The 20,431-nt window shown below is 48.9% G+C and overlaps 5 protein-coding genes across 5 annotated transcripts; 2 read left to right on the forward strand and 3 right to left on the reverse strand.

The window, feature by feature from the left end:
* Nucleotides 1-441: 441 nt before the first annotated feature.
* On the forward strand, nucleotides 442-1,477 carry FIESC28_03901 (uncharacterized protein; the record flags this gene model as incomplete). Its single annotated transcript, XM_031158050.1, has 2 exons — nucleotides 442-751; nucleotides 819-1,477. The coding sequence occupies 2 exons, from the start codon at nucleotides 442-444 to the stop codon at nucleotides 1,475-1,477; spliced, it is 969 nt and encodes a 322-aa protein (XP_031017909.1).
* A 321-nt stretch (nucleotides 1,478-1,798) lies between these two features.
* FIESC28_03902 (uncharacterized protein) lies at nucleotides 1,799-5,260 on the reverse strand (the record flags this gene model as incomplete). Its single annotated transcript, XM_031158051.1, has 7 exons — nucleotides 1,799-2,254; nucleotides 2,307-2,902; nucleotides 3,900-3,970; nucleotides 4,025-4,397; nucleotides 4,456-4,837; nucleotides 4,894-5,089; nucleotides 5,148-5,260. 7 exons carry the CDS (start codon nucleotides 5,258-5,260, stop codon nucleotides 1,799-1,801), a joined length of 2,187 nt encoding a protein of 728 aa, XP_031017910.1.
* A 2,681-nt stretch (nucleotides 5,261-7,941) lies between these two features.
* On the reverse strand, nucleotides 7,942-10,904 carry FIESC28_03903 (uncharacterized protein; the record flags this gene model as incomplete). The annotated part of the gene is made up of 3 exons (XM_031158052.1): nucleotides 7,942-7,953; nucleotides 8,020-10,233; nucleotides 10,293-10,904. 3 exons carry the CDS (start codon nucleotides 10,902-10,904, stop codon nucleotides 7,942-7,944), a joined length of 2,838 nt encoding a protein of 945 aa, XP_031017911.1.
* Nucleotides 10,905-14,163: 3,259 nt separating this feature from the next.
* On the forward strand, nucleotides 14,164-14,585 carry FIESC28_03904 (uncharacterized protein; the record flags this gene model as incomplete). Its single annotated transcript, XM_031158053.1, has 3 exons — nucleotides 14,164-14,183; nucleotides 14,253-14,504; nucleotides 14,570-14,585. 3 exons carry the CDS (start codon nucleotides 14,164-14,166, stop codon nucleotides 14,583-14,585), a joined length of 288 nt encoding a protein of 95 aa, XP_031017912.1.
* Nucleotides 14,586-15,222: 637 nt separating this feature from the next.
* FIESC28_03905 (uncharacterized protein) lies at nucleotides 15,223-17,288 on the reverse strand (the record flags this gene model as incomplete). Its single annotated transcript, XM_031158054.1, has 4 exons — nucleotides 15,223-15,480; nucleotides 15,620-16,387; nucleotides 16,446-17,153; nucleotides 17,229-17,288. The coding sequence occupies 4 exons, from the start codon at nucleotides 17,286-17,288 to the stop codon at nucleotides 15,223-15,225; spliced, it is 1,794 nt and encodes a 597-aa protein (XP_031017913.1).
* Nucleotides 17,289-20,431: the final 3,143 nt, after the last annotated feature.

Here is a 20,431-nt window from a genome sequence, read left to right on the forward strand (position 1 = left end):
CGAAGCTCATAGAGCACCTCATCATGCCGTCAAACTCCAAATGTGACGCCAAGATACCCGTGAATGAATGATCATTGGCCACACATAAGTGCTCAGTAGAGTTTCTGACTGTTGAACCTTGTAACATAATAATACTTTGACGCTCCTGATCATGAAGGCTCATTTGCTGGTATGCACAAGAAAGTGAGTGATGTGCTGTTATGAGGGATGCTTCGACTGCCGTTCTTTATCGATAAAGCTCTCGCCCACTTTTCCCATGAGCCCCTCACCTTCCGGGTCTCCGAAAGTCGCTGATCTTCTACCTCATGATCTTTCCTTTCTCTTCCATTGAAAGCTCCCACCAAACCTCCTCCCTCTAAGTACCTCGTCAACAGGGTCGCCAAGTTTATGTCAACACATACATACACACTGAGCACAAACCGTACAAAGTCCGATTCCATCATGACATCCACCGATCCGGCCGCGGGGGGAGACTCCAAAATACCCGTCCTTCTGCTCAAGACGAGATCGAGTCCTGGTGATTCATATGAAGACCTTTTCTCAGAGTCTAGTGTTGATGGAACGGGTTTTGCGCCTCAATTCGTTCCTGTGCTGTTGCATCAGTTCCATGGCGAGGGTATGAAGGAAGTTGCGGCACTGCTTCGTGAGCGTCGCATTGGCAATGAGAAACATCATGAGTACGGCGGCTTGATTTTCACGTCGCAGCGAGCAGTCGAGGCTTTCGTAAAGCTTGTCGAAGACGGAAAGAACGGTACGTCATGACATCCAATATCATCTCATCATAGCAACGAAGACTAACATGATGTCCAATGCGACAGAAGATACCGCTGATCCCTCAGACACAACATCATGGCCTCACCTCCAAAACGTCCCCGTATACAGCGTTGGTCCTGCCACAACCCGCGCCCTTGCCGCCGTACCCCAGGATCCTCCTCTACAAGTCTTCGGCAGCCACACGGGCAACGGCGCCGCTCTGGCCCCTTACATCCTCGCTCACTACTTCGAATGGTACCGCGACCAAGGCCGTCCTACTCTGCCGCCACTGCTCTTCCTAGTCGGAGAGACCCGCCGCGACATCATCCCCAAGACCCTACAGGACGGCGCATTGCCTGACACAGAGCGCATTCGAGTTACAGAGACGGTTGTTTACGGAACGGGCGTCATGGAGAGCTTCCCTGTTGATCTGCGACGGGTGCTTGGTGAGACGCGCGATGATCCTGTCCGCTGGATTGTGGTGTTCTCACCTACTGGATGCGACAGCATGCTTAGGGTTATGGGAATTCTTGATGCTGAGACGAACAAGGTATACAAGGGATACAAGCGGGACGGAAAGACTTTTATTGCGACTATTGGACCTACGACAAGAGACCATCTGCTATCATTTGGCTTTGAGCCTGATGTATGCGCAGAGTCACCGACACCGGAGGGCGTATTGGACGGAATCAAGGAATTTATGGCCAAGAGGAACCAGAGCTGAAGCTCAATGTAAGTAAAATAGTAAACATTGTATCAAGTAAATGTAAAGTATTGCGGCTGCAAGAACCAGTGCTGATGTAAAGAGTCGGGAGTGTCAGCTCCGGGTATCATTCCTTTCTACAGATCCATCCTTGGAAACTTTTCTTGTTCCCATCGTATATACCCAAGAGATCTCGTCCCACCCATGTTCGCTTTGTCTTTTGTCAATACATACGTTTCCTTTCCTTCATCATGTATCACTTGGGGAAAGACCAAAAGTTGCCATGCGAATTCCAATCCTAACACCGAGCGCCATGTAAACAGATAAGCCAAAATATCGTCATCATACGCCCATAACCCAGAGTTCCACACCGATGACACCAAACTTGGTTCCTTCGTCGCTCAACGGCTCGTTGCCATATGTCTCGCATCTTGAGCTGTGGCCATTTTCGAGTCCATTGTCTAGCCACAGCCCATAATGACCACCGCCTGATCCAACGCTCAAAAAGCCCGTTTCGCAGTTAATGCAAAAGTCGTTCAGACCGCTATACGGGAATGCCTTGAACCGCACCGCTTCACTAGGCGTAGGTGACGGTGCGCGGGAGTGCGTTGGCGTGTTAGTTTCTGACGAAGGAGGCGGTGGAGCGAGGGTTGTGTTTCGAGAGTTGAGATCCGTCGTATCGGCCGATGGAGGCGGTGGGAGAGGTGTGATAGTTGAAGCTCGCCAGAGGAAGCACTCGCCGTTTCCGAAATACGTGTGCGTGGGGTGAGGATATTCGGAAAGGTATGCGCCAAAGACCTGATCATGTTGGTTAGCAAGAAAACGTCATATCGTCTCACTTTGTACGCACCCCTCCTTCAAGATCCTTGATAACAAGGACAAAACCCGCCCGCTTGCCCTCAAACTGGCGACACCGCTGGTACAGCGTCGCCAAGCTCGCGCCGTCCTGTTCGAGGCTATAGATAAGATGCCAGTCGTCGACGATGCGCAAGCGCTCAGGAACCATGGTCCGAATCTCTTCCGCCACCGCTGGACTCAGCAATTTGGCTGACGAAGGCGTCCCGGGACGATAACCATGAAGAATAAGAGGATCAAGCGGCGGAGGACGCATAGGACTGGCAATGCGTCGCACTGGAGAAAAGACGCCGTTTATGCCATCTTTCGTGTTGTGGCCGTTGCCGTTATGATAGTTGAAGTCGTCATCATAGGCGGTGTCGGTTTGGCTAGGGAATGAACCCTCGCTGGAGAAGCGGCGAATGAGACCAGTCCACATGTTGGAGATGTACGAGGCAGAGGCGCGATTTGAGTTGACGGGCGTACCAGCGCCGGAGGATTCGGGAGTTTCGGGGGAGTCGTTGCGGTCTGAAAAGCTCATAACGATAAAAAGAATACCTGGGTAACTGTAGGATGTGCTCTGGCCCACGACAGTAACAGTTACACGAAGAACTAGGAAGTGAGAGATGTATGCATAGACACAAGAAATAAGGTCTCTGGACCGGCAAAGTAAGAATATGAAGTCGTTTGAGTTTTCAAGGGAGAAGAGACAAACGGTTTTTATAAGCAAGTTAGTGTTTAGATCTGAGACATGCAAAGAAGATGGAAGGTGGAATGAATAAAGTGCGACGTGAGTGGCTCTGACGCAGCTTCACTTGGTTGGAGATTGGGGGAAGCTAGTGGAGCTTGATACTGTAATGGATGGCGGGGTCAGCCCAGACGTTAAAATGATGATTAAAAAGAGCCTGATCTTGACAATTGATGCCTCTATTAAGATTGATAATTTTCAGGCAGCAATTATTAACCATTCACTACAAACAACAGCTTACAACGGATTGCGTGGCGATTCATAAGCCATCTAATTTGTCCAGTATCTTCCAACGGCTTAGGCCACTTGTACATCCACGTTGGCAACCTTCACTAACTTCATGATCGTCATCAACATCAGAGCCTCAATCATCAAGCGCTAGCTTATTCTGGTCAGTGGTCTCTAATCACTGAAGCATTAGTTCGGTCTAGACCTTTGCTTTTGTGGTCTTTGACTGTCACGTTACGAAGATGAATGGCCAATGACGATGGCAAAGCATCAATTAAGCCAAGAAAACATATGATAGAAGCATCAGGAGATATGCATGCAGTGTTTGCTACACTTGGAGTAACTAACCTACATATGCATACAACACTATCGACTTTAGTGAGAAATCAATGTACACAAACACGTATTATCATGAATTTTTCTCTTGGGATATAACAGCTAAAAAAGAAATGGTTGCAATGTGCAATTCATCAAATCATCTTCGCCACCCGTCTGGATCTCGGCCTCCATTTCAATCATATCTTTGATCCTGTTTCCTTACATTGGACCTCCCACAAGCAAGATCGTCCCCAAAAAGACCGATGCCAGATACATGATATGCAGAATAAGCTAAACCCATGATTCTGTATGTACTTGCTTGCATGGATTCGTGTTGTGGTCTATCTGTCTTCTCCAAACTCGCTGCTCGTCTTTCTAAAGGCTTCCTGGATCACAGATCACAGATGTCGAGTGAATCGTCGCGGGTATTCCACGTTTACCTCATGATCTCCTGGTAGATCAACTGCTTCAGCTGCTCCTTGCTCAAGTTATCCTTGTGCTTGTCAAAGTCAAAGAACTCCTCGGGAATTGGGGGCGCTGTGGGCTCGTCCTCGGGGTCGTGGTAAGGCTCAAGGTAGGGGTGCTTCAGAGCTTCCTCCACCGTAATGCGCTTAACAGGGTTGAAAGCGAGAAGCTTCTCGAGCAAGTCGAGAGCCAGATCCGATGTCTTGGGGAATAGAGTTCGGAATGGGACCTTCTTCTTGAATGGCAGCGATCGGATGTATTCTCGAGCACGGCGCGACTTGATACCGTAGTAATCCTCCATGGTGGGTGTGCCCAGCACGTCCAGAATGAGGGTCAACTGGTGGTGGTCTAGTAATACGGTTAGCAATGGGCCTGGGGTTATCGCAACGCTTAAGTGGCCACTTACAATCCTTTCCGGGGAAAAGAGGCTTGCCGCTAAGCATCTCAGCGAGGATACAACCGACTGACCACACGTCGATAGCCTTGGTGTACTCCTTGAACGTCAACATGATCTCGGGCGCACGGTACCATCGAGTAGCGACGTATTCGGTCATGAAACCGGAGTTGTCCTCCTGAGAGGCAGCAGATCGCGCAAGACCGAAATCGCACACCTTAAGATCGCAGTTGGCGTTGAGGAGGAGGTTGGAAGGCTTCAAGTCTCGGTGCAGAACGTTGGCTGAGTGCATGGCCTTGAGGGCTCGGAGGGTCTGGTAGATGAAGTACTGGCAATGGTCGTCAGAAAGGTCCTGGGTGCGGATGACACGGTGCATATCCGTCTCCATCAGCTCCTGGATTGTTCGTTAGCTCGCTATTCTAAATGTGGTAGAATGCTAATGTTTCGCACCTGGATCAGATAGACTTCGTTAAATGACTCGTAACTCCTGGGCTTCTGGATATCAAGAATGGAAATAATGTTCTCGTGGTTGAAGTATCGTAGAAGCTTCATCTCTCGCAGAGTTCTTAGACAGAACATGGAGTGATCGAAAGGGGTGATCTTCTTGATGGCGACCTTTTGGCCGGAGGGCTTGTGAATGGCGGAACTGAAGAAGTGTCAGCATTTGAATCATTTCACAATTAGCACAAAAAGCAGAGACATACCAGACGACACCGTAAGCGCCTTCACCGACCACATCTTGAATATCGTACTGCTCGCTCACGTTGAAAGAGATCTTGCGGGACCCCGCAGCGTTAGGGGGGTTCGATCGAGACATGATTGCTGTAGATGTGAGGGGAACGAGACCGAGGTCGACGGGAGGTTGCAGAAAGAAAGGAGAAAACGAAAACGGGCGACCGAAACAAGTTACGATAGAAGGCGCGAGAGGATTGCGCAGTCAATCGGTCGGTCGGTCGAGAGGTTGTTGAAGTAGAACAGAGCAGAGTCAAAGAGGAACCAGCCAAGACTTAGACTCCTTTGTTCGCACGCACCCGACGCTGATTAAGGACGGATGGTTGGATTTGAGGGGAGGGGTCAAGTTTAGTATCCGTAGTCCAGGCCCAGGTATCCGTACTTGTACTTGTAGTGCAGTGCTGTAAGCTCCACTCGATTTTAGGTACAGAATAATCGTAGGAGGGTTGGGATCCTTTTATAGGCAGGTGAGGAAATGAGATGGGAGGTTGACAGTGACAGCGACAGCCAGGTATTAAGATATAAGAGGAGGTAATGATATTCGCTTGGATCAGGCGAAGTAAAAAATAGATGATAGATAATAGGTAGACTTGATAATATGAGAGTAAAAAAAATAGGATAGGATAGATCCAGGTCGCTCGGGCCGTGCTGGTCGCTGATTCAAATACCTTAGTCTAAGGTAAAGCTGGGGCCGTACCTAGACGTAGAAGAGGCTAGCGCAAGGTGGTAGAGGTCCAGGTTTCAGTCGGTTCGGCGTCGCGAACGGTGAGTATAGGTAGGCAAGAATAGGTAAGGATAAGGGATACCACAACCAAACCAAAAGCACGGTCTCTGTTGCTAACAGATTCAGTAAACGGCTTCAACTTCCGAGGGTCCAAAGCTTGGTCTGGGCTTTTGTCAGGTCAGGTCAGACAGTGCAGTAGGTATGTTCCGCTGAAGAAAGACCTAGACAAGGAGAAGGGTACTGTGGTTCTAAAACAAGACAGGTTGGATGTGAAACATGGCAAAATGGGTCAAAATGAGACGGAACAGGACAAAGAAATAGACAACTAATAAGAAAAATACAAGAGATCAATGAGTCTTTTTTCTGCGTCATCTGATCTATTTTCTATCAATTGGGCTGATGACTACCTAACACTAGATGTGATGAATATATCTGGGCGGCTAGGAACCAACAACCACTTGCCAACAGCCGACAGGATGTGTCACAGTGACCGTTGAAGATTTGATAAGGGCTGCCTGCCTAAGAGTCAACTAGTTGTCTTACTGAACCTCTCCTCTCCTCTCAGGGAGCTGAGCTCAACGCCAAGGGAAGAAAGGAATCCGAATCTATGGCGAAACAATACCTGCCCTTTACAGCGAATATCCCTAGGTTCAAGGTCCCTCCTTGCTAGTCTAGACCCAGAGACTACTACTGTAATGATCTTCAGGATAGAGGGGCATCAAAGAAAGACAGCAAGACCACGTCAACATTCAACAGAAATTGAGTCCAGGGCTGTCAGCGAAATTAAATAGCATAAACTACAGCAGAAGCCAAGCATATAAGACGGCTCACATATTGATAAACAAACTTAACATAACCCGACTTATATGAACTAAACAGCCAGGGGATCAAAGTGAAAGGAACGTGGTGGGGAGGACCTGTTTGAGTTTCTTAGGGGCGGACGGGACGGACAGCTTCCTTTCTGCAGCAGTCCAGTGTGGGTGGGTTTAATGGATAAGGTACCCATCAGTACACATTTGTACCACCAAGTACCCCATTTCTTAACTGCCCTGAACATCTCTCATGGATACTTCTCAAACAAACAAAAGATGCTGCAGCACCTCAAGCATGACAGATACCCTCTCTTCTGAGACGAAACGTCAAAGGAACTTCTCCAATGACAGCACCGAAACATGGGGACTTTCCAAGACGTACCCTGGTTCAGGCAAAAAGTCCTCTGACATCTTGCTAATGCGTTTCACCAATATTCAATGCCACTGGGGTTATGTTCGGTCCACCACCTGTCAATCCATGAACTGACTCACTTGAACTGTACATACTAGATTTAGCTATGACCTTGCCGACTGAACACAAGACACAAGAGCCACATGCATTTCCCTTCCAAAGAGTCCTCGGATATCAGATACCAAAGCTCTTAAAATAAACCTCCCCAGCGCCTAATCTGCTCTGTCATTGGCTGCCTCACCTCCCTGGGCGCGTGTTTCACACCCACCGCAGCCCGTCGCGTTTCATCATTGGATCGTGAGGTCCTTGTATCTCGACGTACTTGCGCTCCTAGTGCCTGTATCAGATTTGAACTCAATTCATGGCGGGGATAGTAGAGAGTAGAGAAGGAGGGACCAACCCCTTGGTCATGGATTCACCCAGGGAATCAGTTTATCGTTTGGTTTCCGGAATGATGCATTACTAAAAATACAACTAATTCATGCATCACATTCCTGTCTGTCAATTGGTTACCTCGATCGGTCCTTACTGTACTATTCAATGCCGTGATCATATAGTCCAAGCCGATATCATGACCAGTCAAGCCTCATCGTCATCCCATCACGCTTATCTGCATGCTTCTTCATTTTTGCTCGCAAAACATTTCATTCTTTCTACTCGATACCATTCGGCCTCCCATCTCTGTTGCCAAAAACAGCCGGTTGCATCTCCAGGACCCCGACTCCAGTCATTGATTGAATCCCTCCTCATCAAAATATTACAAGGACTGATCCGACCTATTTCCCCCTCTACTGACGCCTGACTCTAAACAAGCTGCTTTACTGAACGACCTGTGAATTGCCAATGTTAGTATTTGAATCTTCCAGTGGACCAGTACTCTGCTGGAATCAACTCACCTTTTCTCTCAACATTCCCAGCCATTGGGCTGCGCTCACACCCTGATCCGCTCGGTCCTCCACAAGTAGGGTCTGCGCCCAGAGCTTCAGACTAGGTTCTCCGTCTTCTCGAACGATATAGAGGTGGGGCAATGTAATGCTGCCCACACCTAGTGACTTGTGGTCCCGGCTCTTTTGAACCACGGCCCGCACGCGTTCATTGAAGTCTCCCTCAAGCTCCGGCACACGGCCCTTGCCAACCTGGACCTGGCTTCGGTCCTCCACTCCAAACACGTCTTGCACCAGCTGTGGCACCGCATCTCGGCCGATCCACAAGAATTGGGTTTGACCGTCGTCGATAAGGTACAGTCCGTAGGGCACGAGCCTCTCTGAGGATAGGTTGAGCGCAGGGGGGAGCGCGATGTGGCCTGTCTCTGGTTCGGGAACTCCCGCGTTGTCTGGCATATCGTGTAGTGAGTACAGTCGGGGATAGATGTATCGCATAAGAAGGGGCACCGGGAGCGTGGACAGGAGGCAGAGCGCTGCCGATCTAATGTCGGAGGGAATTTGGGATGACTTGCGGAGACCGACGTTCTTGATCAAACCAAGGAACAGGAGGGGAAGGCCGCGCAGGTTGGCGGGGAACTGAAGACCACCACCCATGCTGCCTCCAGCAAGCTCCTTCTTGAATGTCTGTAGCAGCTCAGTGACCTTGCTTTGCAGAGCATCTCGGGCTGCGTCAAGGCCGCTCGACAACGATCGCTCCACAGCCTTGTGGCTGAAGTATGTGGTAATGGCACACTGATCCGCTGAGGCGTACATGTCGGATAGGTTGGTTGTCGTGGGGAGAGCCAGGGTCATGACACGGATACGACGCTCGCCATTGCATGTTGTGTGTAGTACGGCCGCCTGGAGGCAGATGACGTTCTTAGTGAGATTCTCATCGATAGCCACCTCGACAACGTAGCACTGATCGCGGGGGAAAGCAGGGAAAGCGCAGAGGTCAGAGCTTCGGTTAAAGAAGTTGCCATAGAACGTGTTCATTCTCAGACCGCTGGTAGCACGGACTCGAAGAACAGCCTCAAGTCCGATTTCAGACGACAGATAGTCGCTGAATTCAGAAGCGAACTTGAGGGCATCTTCGGGTCGCGAAGCGTGCCATCCTGGGTAGAACCAGGTCTGTCCACCAGTGTATCGAGGAAGGTTGCTAAGCGAAGCAACATCCTGGTACTGTGATGAGAAGAGGAACATATCAATAGACACCTGACTCTTCGAACACTCCACGGCAAAGCTCTTGTAGAAGCTGTTGGCAGTTTGCAGAAGAGCGCCCTCTTTTGATGTGCCAAGGAGCTTCTTGTCCTCACGCATTTCAAGCTTGCCAACGCCCATGTTGGGCAGAGAAGCAGTCAGAACGACGATCTTGCCTCCAAGGGTGGAGATAAGCTTGTGAGCCGCACGCAGGGCTGATCCCATGCAAGAACCATTGCTCTGGTTGTTCTGGAACATGTCGGGAAGCTTCTGCAAGAACTTCTCGACACTTTGTCGGCTCTCAGTAAGGGGAACCAGGAGATCGTTAGGGATAGGCAGAAAAGGCTCGTCGAGGTCGCTGACAACAAGCATATTGGTCTCGCCATTCTCATCAGTATCCTTGGGAACCGAGAAGTAGTGCAGGCTGGAGTCCACAGCCAAGAAACCCAGGCGTGTACGGCGATCGGCATTTGGTATCCTGTCAAGGCTGTCCAGGATAGTGCGGGCTGCGGTTGCCACGAGTCCGGTTGAAACAGCAGCGTAGCTGACATCGAAGCAGAACAGGTAGATAAGAGGTTGAGGAGGGCGAACCATGTACTCTTGGGGAGCAACAAACTCAACAACGGCGTGGTTCAACTCGGGTCGCTGCCATCGGTCGACACTCTGCTGAGCAGCGGCATCCCAATCGAAAGCCTGGGGAACGTCGTTGGTTAGGTTACACATGTTACACCTCCATCGATGGCCCTGGTCCAAAAAGGTGACATAAGGGTTGATGTATGTTCTGCAGCGTCTGCATCGGGAAATGACCTGGTCCTGCACAACAGGTACGGGGTCCTCATCATCGTGGAGAGAACCGTAAGGCTGGATAACAAGTGCAAGAGGCAGCTTGGACTTCTTGAGTAGGGAGTTGGTGGTGGGGACGGCGTTAATGGTCGATCGGAAATATCGCGGGGAGCAGTTGGCATCGGGGGATGGAGTTACGCTCGTCTAGAGGCGCATGTTAGCCATTGACATTATTCTCAGACTATTCGGTTCGGCCGACTTACGTTGGGAGGAAGAACGATCGGAGGCGGAGGAAGGTCAAGCTCCGAGACATTGAAGGGCTGGCTGAGTAGATCGGTAGGGTAGAGCTGGTTCAGGACAGCAGGACGAGGAGGCTGAGCGCCCTGAGGTTGTTGAGGCTGTCCACCCATACTCATGTTGCCCATTCCTTGAGTGATACCGCCAACGCCTGGCGCGGGCTGCTGAGCACCGGGAGTCGGGTATCCTTGATCGGGGGCTTGATAACCATACTGAGGAGCCTGGGGAGCAGCGGGTTGCTGTGCGCCGTAACCCTGCTGGGGATACTGGTAGCCCTGAGGGGTAGCAGCTTGAGGCTCGGCCTGATAACCTCCATAGCCTGGTTGAGCGGGAGGGGCACCGAACTGCTGAGCAGGTGCTCCGGGTTGACCACCAGCGACAGCGTTGGCGCCGGTACCGACTTCGAAGGCTTGAGCCGCATACCCTCGCTTCTTCTTCTTGTGGCCTTGATCGAGGGGCTGTTGGGCGGCGGCAGGGTCCTCGTAACCTTGCTGAGGCTGTTGATCTTGGGCGGCTTGTTGATCATATGGCTGGGCTGGGTAGCCGCCGAAGCCATCACCAGGAGGGGGCATCGACATGGTTGAGCGTCGAAGGGAGCAGTGTCGCACCCAAAGATATGTAGAGGGATTCGATCAATCGGGTCGAGAGAGGGTTCGGAAGATGCTGCTAAGCAGATGTATAGGAAGTTTTAAAGTCGAAAGTCGAAAGTCGACTCCAAGTCCAAATGTCCCAGTCAAAGAGATTTGTTGAGGTCGGACTGGGATTGGGATGAATTGGATTGAATGGATATGGATGGTGGTTGATTGATGAGCTCAGAGCCAGAGCTGTCGGGTTGGGTCCAGTCGTGTACTGCAGTCTGGCCTCTTCGCATTGGTCACCGCCACAACGATAGCAGCCAAGAAACCTGCCAAAAGGAGGGGCTACTTTTTGTGTGGTTGCCTGAGCCACGCTATCAGATGCCAGACTTGAAGAGGACAACAACGTCAATTTCAAAGACCCGACGGAAAGATGAATCTTGCAGAAAGAAGAGTACACTTGTCAAAGTTAATAAGACTCCCCCTTGCTGCCTTGATCGTCATTCAGGCAAGCTTGGAGCTTGGAGCTCATGTGGCGTTAGAGCTTCAAGCTTCATCACCAGCCACACATGATGTATAAGCATTCACTGCATCACTGACAGCAATCACTACCTTCATTTGCACAATGCCATATATTTGTTCTCTGTCATTATTTTTCTACTCGCATACCTTAAAACTTGACTATTCCCTCTCATGTCTCAAAAGTCGACCTTCAATGTGACTTACTAACATTATCGAGTTGCCGCAAAACGACAGATGCCACCTTGCCTGGAGCAGCAGATAATGCGTAATCAGACAAGTATCTTTCGATTGACCCAGAATATCCTTTTCGAACTTGACTGATACTGTCTAAATGCAGAGTTTGCTCGAATCCATCACATGTCGCACAACGTTTCTTGCTATAATCTACCCTGTCTTGTAGTGCGAGTTGCCCAAGCAACTCTGTCTTAGGAACCAGGATGTATAAGGCATGGTGGTGTAGTGAACATATTTGTAAGAGAGACTGCATCACAAGACCAACAGGATCGTTTTGGGTGAAATCGTTTATAATGGCTACCTCTTCTCGACGGAATTTGTGTATTGACTGCTCAAGTGTCCTGTCTGAGCCATCGTTCAAGATTAACAAGAAAGCTGTCTCAAGTATAAAAAAGCACAGCGAGGGTGTATTTGATGTCATGAGAACAGTAGAAACGAACTAGTTAAATGAGGTTCTACCAAAATTTTCTGTAAATTTATGGGCTTTGTTGACTTACTTGACTTATATCCCAACACTTATCTGGTGAAGTATACACGATGAAGCCATCGACCCACAAAGTTCACAGTTGACCATTATTCATTCTCTCTCTCTCTATTCAAGCTCTGAGTATATCACATTGGGAGAACTCATTCGTGTGCAATAATTATTCACAATTCCCTCTATGATGAGAGCTACATTTGATGCAAGTGTTCCACCGAACGAAGGGAAACTAGGTAGATAACCAAACTTAGAATAAAGTAGAGGCAGAAGTGTAATTATGATTGAGAAAGCATGGACTGCTTTCTCATATACGTATATGCTTTTGTGTAAGTGATCTATACCACGACCAAAGCTCCCTATATTTAACACCAGGTAATAAATAGTACGTGGCTGTCTAAACTTACTAGAAGATACTATTCCTATCCAAAAATGGTAGTATAGAATGATCATACGAGCGTGTGAAGATCTTATTGGTCTTTGAGCCTACGTCTTTACACAAGCATACAGTTCGACTCTTAGCCTGGGATATATTCGGGAGTCCGTGTGATAACTGCGTATTATGAGAAGCGAGTAAAAGTACCTACACAACTGGGATTATAGGCTATAACTACTAACCTATTCAGACTGTGTATTATAGGAATATTTTGCAGTTGATGGCTGCCCATTATCGAGAATAGTCTCTCATCACTCGAAATGCTGTCATGATGTTAGAGCTCATATTCTTCCATTATGGGCAGTTGAACTACTTGAAGGCAAGAGATAGTACGCCTATTGACTCAAACGTGTGTCTATATTTGTACAGAATATCTCATATTGCGCCATCATCGCTTAAAGGCTTGATCAGCGCCCCTGTTGGCACATCATCAAATCTCCAGTCGCCTACAAAGGAATTGACAAAACAGCGATGAAGCAGTTCCACTCTCGAAAAGCCATCTTGACAATTATATTATGGCGTGTCCGATTCCGCCTTACCTGGTTATATACCCCTGGATCATCGGCAAGCCTCTGTTAACTCGAGCGTTCGAGAACAGCACCTGTAAGCCGCCACAGAAAGCTTGACTCCAGGCAAAGCAAACACGGCAAGGCCTGACAGAACAGGTTCGGACTAGGCGAAAGACATGTTTCCCAATTCAACATTGCAAAATGTAACCTGTAACTACAGTGCTGTGCAGTACAGTACTCGGTTTCATCTCATCTTTCTTCAGCTCCTCCTGCACTGCCACTGTCCAGGATCGCTTACACGGCTACGGGCCGGGATAGCTTCTTGGCATTTTCAGGTACTCAAGTCTAGGATCCATCGCTGCAAGGACGCGTATTTAAATATCCTTTTCGGTAATTAAAAGACACTATAAATGTAAAAATAGCTTCACTTCATGATTGAAAACGAGATGGACCTTGTTTCACACCTTAAATTTCCTGTCAAAGACCACAAGAGTGAGGCTCATGACCAATATCAGAAGTACAATCACGATTGACTGTCAGTATTGATTCATCGAAGTTCCCCGTCAACTCCCTAGCGGCGCCCTAAAAAGCCATCAAGTTACAGGAGGGTCGAACAATCAGCAAAGACCCTGTTTTACGATCCAATTGGCGATCATTGCAACGTTTTTTCTGTCCCCTCTTCGCAAGTTCAAGCTAAAATCAGGTCCCTGAAGTAGCAGTAGCTAGTAGGTGCCCGTCCACATGCTTCCCCCAGGCTGGCTGGAATTGATTCATTCCTTGCCCCCCATAACTTAACTTAGGTTAACTCAAGCCAGCTTCGTCTGCTCTGCTCTTGGACCCCTCAAAACTCTTTTCTCGGCCGCAGCAGTGCAACCCCCTTTCGGCTACCTCTTCTCTCTCTTCCTTGGTATTGGATTTTCATTCTTCTTCCTACCTATTCTTCATCCTTTTATCTTAACTATACTGCGTTGATCGCATCCAACTTCTATTCTTTCCTGCGCTTCTACCAATTCGCGATTCACCACAACCTCTCGTCGGTTTCGCATCGCATTCGCATCCCCACGTGCGCACGATACATACATCATGGCGAACTCAACTATCAGGTACGAACATAGCCTCCAACGGCTCCCCAGAGCTTCCTCGAGCGCATCTAACTCTAATCCTTTAACTAGCCAGATTCTTCCTCTCATTATCGTCTTCGCCCTTCTCGGCGTGGGCGGCTGGGTAGGCTACCAAGTCTACATCAGCGTCGCCAAGATGTCCGACGTCGCCTCCGAGCGCATGGGCAAGAAGAACGTGGTTTTTACAAAGGACGGAGTCAAGGTTGGCGTCAAGCAGGTCAAGACCGAGAATTATGTCGACGCGACACAGAGCTGGTTCGTCAAGGCATGGAATCTGGGCACAGCTCAAGATGGTAGCCAAACGTAAGTACAACTCGAAGACGATGCTATGTATTTATTCTCGCAGACATATCTAACGATTCGCGCAGCAAGAAACGAAAGTAGAAGTCGGCCGTCCCTCTATCGCGAAATTTGTACAATGGGTTTAAAATATTATTGCTGGGGGTAAAAAGGAGCACGCACGAATCGCCAGGACATTACGAAAGCTGGATTCATTGCTGAGATGGTCTTTGAGCGCCATACATGTTACGCCAGATATTCAATTAGAACTTCCATTTCCATTATATGATGCCTACCGGTTGTGAATTACTGGTCAGGACAGTAATGATAACTTATGCACGTAGAATTGTTAACAAATCGTCCTATGGATGTGTATGTGCTTCTGTAAAATGATAGGGAAGCAAAAAATCGTATTCCATGTTTCATTCATGATGAAGACTATGATGCTCGCGAACAAGTTTTGAAGATCACACAGTGATCTACATGTTTTTGTTTCAGGCATCACATCTAGGCTGGCATATTGAGCTCGGGTCAAACAGATTTATGGTTATTTTGAACGCCGGGTATCCAGTACCGGGCATGTCTAATGCCTAGGTAGCTATATGTAGCTTCGCCTCATATCCAAAACCATTATCTTTACAAATAGCCCCCAAAGACCTTTCCTTATCTATCATGACGTACCGCAATACACAACCGTAAATGTTCCATTAGATCGGATTTTTTTAGTCCATCGCTCTCAGTGTTAAAGCTGCAACAGACCTTGGGCTACCCTCTCATCATTGTTCAAAGTCCCACAGGCCTTGGTCAGCAACTCATGCTTCTGAGTATAGGCTTGCTCCTTTTTCATAGCGTCATGTTGCTGAATGGGATTCATATTAAATCCTGCCATTGCGGGCGCTGTTTTGGACGACAACAACTTCTCGAAATTGTATGCTCCAGGATATGGGCTGGCCATTAGCCCGTCTCGGCGGATGAGCATTGATGGCACACGAAGGTTAAGCTGCGGAGTAGTGTCAGTTAAACCTGAACATGACACGGGAAAAAGCAATATTTGTGGAGACCAAAGGAAGCCAAGCAAGCAGGGCTTGCGAGGAGGGGGAGGGACAGGAAGATAACAGCGGAATAAGAGTGATACTTACTTGATAAAGGACATTGGCATATCTGACACCGAGGTGGTTGCCGATGAATCGAAGTCGGCCTTTGACCCATGCTCTCTGCGCATCAGTTGTGTAGTCCTGACCCTGGACACAGGTCAGGGGCCAAGTCAGGAAATATCCTGGTAGACCCTTGAGAGCATCTTCCTCTCCACAACCGAACGCGGATAGATTGGCTCTCTCAAGGAGGTCCCTGCGGTTGCTAAACCATCCTAGTTGATATGGAACTGAGGCAATAATATCTGTGATGGTGTCGACGCACGTCCTGGCGGCAGTTGCGTACTCGGGGGTCGTGCGGTAATCGACCGGAGCGCAAACCCAGGCAGCGCAGCGAACGATGAGAGAGGCCAAGATGATGCGAGAGCAACGCATCAAATTCCACACGCTGACGACCCAGAGATCTTGATAGGCGTCAATTCGACCGGGGAACACCTCGGCCAGGCTATAGTCGCCGTTAGGCACGTTATCTTCCCAAGCCACTGCCTTGTAGTGGAAATACTCGGGCAAGGAATTCGCCCAAGCCACATGCTGCTGGTCAAGTGTTTGGCATCGACGAATGATGTCGAGTAATATTTCGATGTTCTCAGGACCTCGACTCAAAGACGCCATTAGGCGGTTAGATTCAGCCCTGAGCTCTGCTGTACGGATGTTGAGTCGTTGGCACTCGGCTCCATAGTGGTTCTTGACGCTGTCAGTAATCCACCATTCCACTCCCATGGCTGGGGGTGTGCCAGTTGTTAATGTGTGAATAATCTGTACTCGTGTTAGAAAGAGACTCTTGACAGCTGAAAAGTTGGAAGATCAAAAATACCATCTGTGTCCGTGTAGCCACAAAAAGAGCCAGACCCTGCTTCGTTTGTATTTGCTTCTTGTCTCTGGACTTGACCAGATGGATGGCTCCTTCGATGTGCGAGCCCCAAGCAAGCATACCCAATTGCTTTGCAGTAATGTTTTCAAATAGTCCAAGGAGGAGTACAGCGGCCAAGGTAGAGTCTTCCTTGGATAGAACCGGATCCTTGAGAGCTCCGAACGTGGCAGAAAGTGCTTTAGTGTAATGTCCCAAAGCCTTGTTCTCAAAATTGCATCCAGGGCCAACGCGATTTCCGAGAGAAGCCATGGCACAAGCCTCGAAAGCCAGCTTAAAATGGGGAGCCGGTTTTGTCTGTTCAGCCTTAAGAAGAGGAACGACGAATTCCATCCATCCACGCGTGTGATCGTGGGCAGGAAGGAGAACGAAATTTGACAGAAAGTGACAAGTAGCCTGTTGCTCTACTGGAAGCTGAAGTGTTGACAAAATAGACTGATCGGGAGTTGGTCTGTGGATGGCAACGGCCTTTGAAGCTGCGTCCGGGCTGAGTTTGCCTTGCTTCTGAGCTGAGGCCTTCTTGCTGGCTTTGCGAGCTCTTCTTTCAGTAGCCTGTGTCTCATTGCGGAAGACGAGGTCGAACTCGTCCTTGTATCCAGGACATTGTCTCCTGGATTTGGCGCATTGGTTACAGGTGGGCTTCGTCTCATCGCACTACAAGAGTGAGCAGTTGTGTCAAAGGGCCCCAGCATTAAAGTGAGGCCTGGCAAGAGAAGTTTACTAACGTACCTTGATTCTTCGGGCCCTGCACATCTGGCAGCCCCGTGATGGCTTACCGCAGTAGACCATGTTGGCGGGCAGTTATGAGTGTTGAAGGTGAGGTCCAACAATGAGGGTCCGCTCGACGTGCCAAGGTTCCAATAGAACAGATGACAGAGCTGAGATGGAGACGGAGGAGGATTATTGTTCAAGGGCTGACTGTCCAACGGCCGCGTGGGAGGACAAAGTAGACGAGAACCACGGGATAGGGCGTACGAAGACGCGAGGTTGCATACAGATATGAGAGAAAGCGAAAGGCCGTGAGTGGGCACTTATCGTATCAGATCTTAGACGGAGGGTCCGGTTTCGTAAGTGAGAGATGATTGCTGTCGATGAAGCTATTTTCTCACTGTGATCATAATCCAGTGAGTTCGATTGAGTTAATGAATTTGGTTGAACCAGAATCAACCTGGACGTGTCCTTGTTGGAGATGATATGGATTTAATGGGATTAATGACTCGCGAGTGGCAAAGGCTTTGAGCTGTCAATGATTCCGGTTTCCATGTGTTGGTTCCTCTCCAGCTATGATATACTAGGGTAAGACACGGGGATAATGATAGAATTGGACAAGATGGTGGAGAGGAGAGGAAGAAGCAACGGGAAAGGGCAGGGAAGAAGAAGGCAAAAGGGTGTCCGAGCGAACGGGCAAGCAAGCAAGCAAGCAAGCGAGACGTCGTATCCGAGACGAGCGAGCGGACGAGGATATGGATTGTTTGCTTTAGCCTTACACAGCGCAGCAAAGCACAGCACAGCGGGGGGGCCTAAGCTAAGGAACGGTACAGTAACTGTATCTGTACAGTAGGTAGGTTAAGAGGAAAAGACGGCAATGCAACAGCCCAGGTTGGCGGTGGAACCTGAAAGAGAAGATGGAGGGGAGGACAAGGGGGTCAATGTGATGACAGGCGATGAGACAATGCGGGTTTGCGAGAGTCCGGTGATGTGATAAATGATAGCTGATGATGTCCAGGCGGAAAATTTGCTTTTTCAACGTCGACGTTGGAAGAGATAAACCATGACAAGACAAAGAGGATCCAGAAGATGCAGGGGAATGGATCAGAGGGGATGGGGGCTAGGAACGGTAAATAAGAGACCCGCTGCAACTGTCAGTCAGTTGAGTTAGTGGGCTGTCGATTCTTGGATCAACTGGATCTAGCGAGGGAATGCCTAGTCCGTTGAAGACAACCTTGAGTCTAGAGGACCTAATGAGTGAAGAGAGTTGAGTCGTGGAGTTTTGATTCACGGGAAGCGGGAAATCATCCCCTGATGTGCACTTGCTTAGAGTCTAAGAGCAGACGACCAATTGGGAAGTAGCGGGTCAGTGAACCTGCATCCACTAGACTGAACTGAAGTCAAATGGCAGGAGCGGATTGGACTGAACTCCGCTGGATGAACGGGTTTAGAGGAAGGAACTGCACGGGAGAAGCTTGCCCGAAGAGCTTGACCCTGCCCAGCTGGAGACTTTGGGGGCCTTGGGCGAGCAGCCGTAGCCTGAAGAGTGAAGAGGCTGGAAGGCTACAGGGCTTCATTGGATGATAGATGGCTAAGCGGGGTGGGATTGCAGGGAAGTGGCAGATGGAATGGAGCCCTGTAAGTGAAGTGAGTGCTGGAACCTAGTGCCAGACTTAGTACTAAGGTGAGCTTGGCGGGCAGGCAAAAGATCACGTCAAATCAGAGCTGGACCTGATCTCGAACGGACCTCGGCATCTTTGAGTTGACTTAGGTGCCGTAGAGTAGCATTGTCAAATTGACTCGCGGCCTGTCACAACTTAATTGTAAAGTGTGTGTATGTGCGCGCGCGGCGATAGGTTGCTTTTGCTTAAATCTGACAGCTATAGCGCATAGACCTGTCAGTTTAGAACGCCGAGGTTCATGATCGAGAATTAATATATTTAACACAGCCGAGGAGAGAGAGGCAAAGTCGCTGCACTGCACTGATCACCTAGAAACCAGTGCATGCGGACTGGATCAACCGGCGATAATCATTCAACGGCCGATGATTCAAATGTGAGGCCACTCAATGACTGCATGATAAGATTACAGTACACGCCTATAATGTGACATGAGCGGCTAGTTAAAAGGCTAGACCAGTTAATTAGCGAACTAAATGGAAGACTTGACTGTATTGGTACAGGCAGGTTTTATGTCTGGTAGCTGAGTTGTATATACTGCTATTTGCTGATATACAGTGATCCACTGATCGTTGTGCAACGATAATCATCAGGGGCCAGGGGGTCTTATACGAAGTCGTCAATCGTTCTCGTCTCTTTCTCTTGCAGGCAAAGGATAAGCTGGAAACTGGAAGATGTTATTAGTCCCTGGACAAAAACAGATTGAGATAGATTGATTGCATTGACAGTCTGGCTTTGAGGGGTTGCCTCGCCTCATTACGTATGCACTGAACTCATAAGCAAAACAGAACAGAACAGAGAAACAAAAGTAAATCCAGTGGAGGGCCAGGGCATGATGCATCATTGATGAGTAGGGCTGTCAGGGTCTATTGTGAAGAGTAAGAGTTGAAGGCCCGTGATGAGAGTCGGTTCAGTGCCACAAATCGCATCATTGGGATGGTTACCGCATCCGGTAACTGCGGCTAATTCTGACTCTGACCATGTGGATGCCATGTCTCGGTCGACGCCTCTTTACTGTTGATGGTTTCACCTAAATAAGTCCATTCATTGACTCACCAATTCTCTTCACTGCATAGATTCCGTCATTGTCTAGACTCTTGTTGAAATATCCAACGGAGATTATCTTCAAAGGCCCATACTGTCACGGTGACAAAATGCATTCCTAGAGGTGGCTATCAATCTACTCTACAGGCCCAAGTACTTACAGTCTCAGACATGTTCGGGCGTTTGCATTTACTCAACTCTTCTCTCTCATTGGTACAGTGCTTCCACGCTGACGTTGGTTGGCGTTTCAGCCCTAAAGTCTCTAAGTATGTACTGTCGATTGTTTAGTAGAGCATCTTGTTCGTACGCCGAAAGTGTAAATAGGATTTGCCGATGCATCTTGAACTAAGGTGTACTGTGATTGAGTATTTCTATAAGTCAAATGGCGAAAGGTCTCAAGACTCATGATGAATTAATGCACGTGTACTTCCATCTGCTATATCGCAAATATACCTGTACCTCCAGTGGCAATGAAGGATCACTTCTATCACAGCCCAACCC

Source organism: Fusarium coffeatum, assembly GCF_003316985.1.
Source record: "Fusarium coffeatum strain FIESC_28 chromosome Unknown BRIP53273_contig_81, whole genome shotgun sequence".
Lineage (NCBI taxonomy): Eukaryota > Fungi > Ascomycota > Sordariomycetes > Hypocreales > Nectriaceae > Fusarium > Fusarium coffeatum.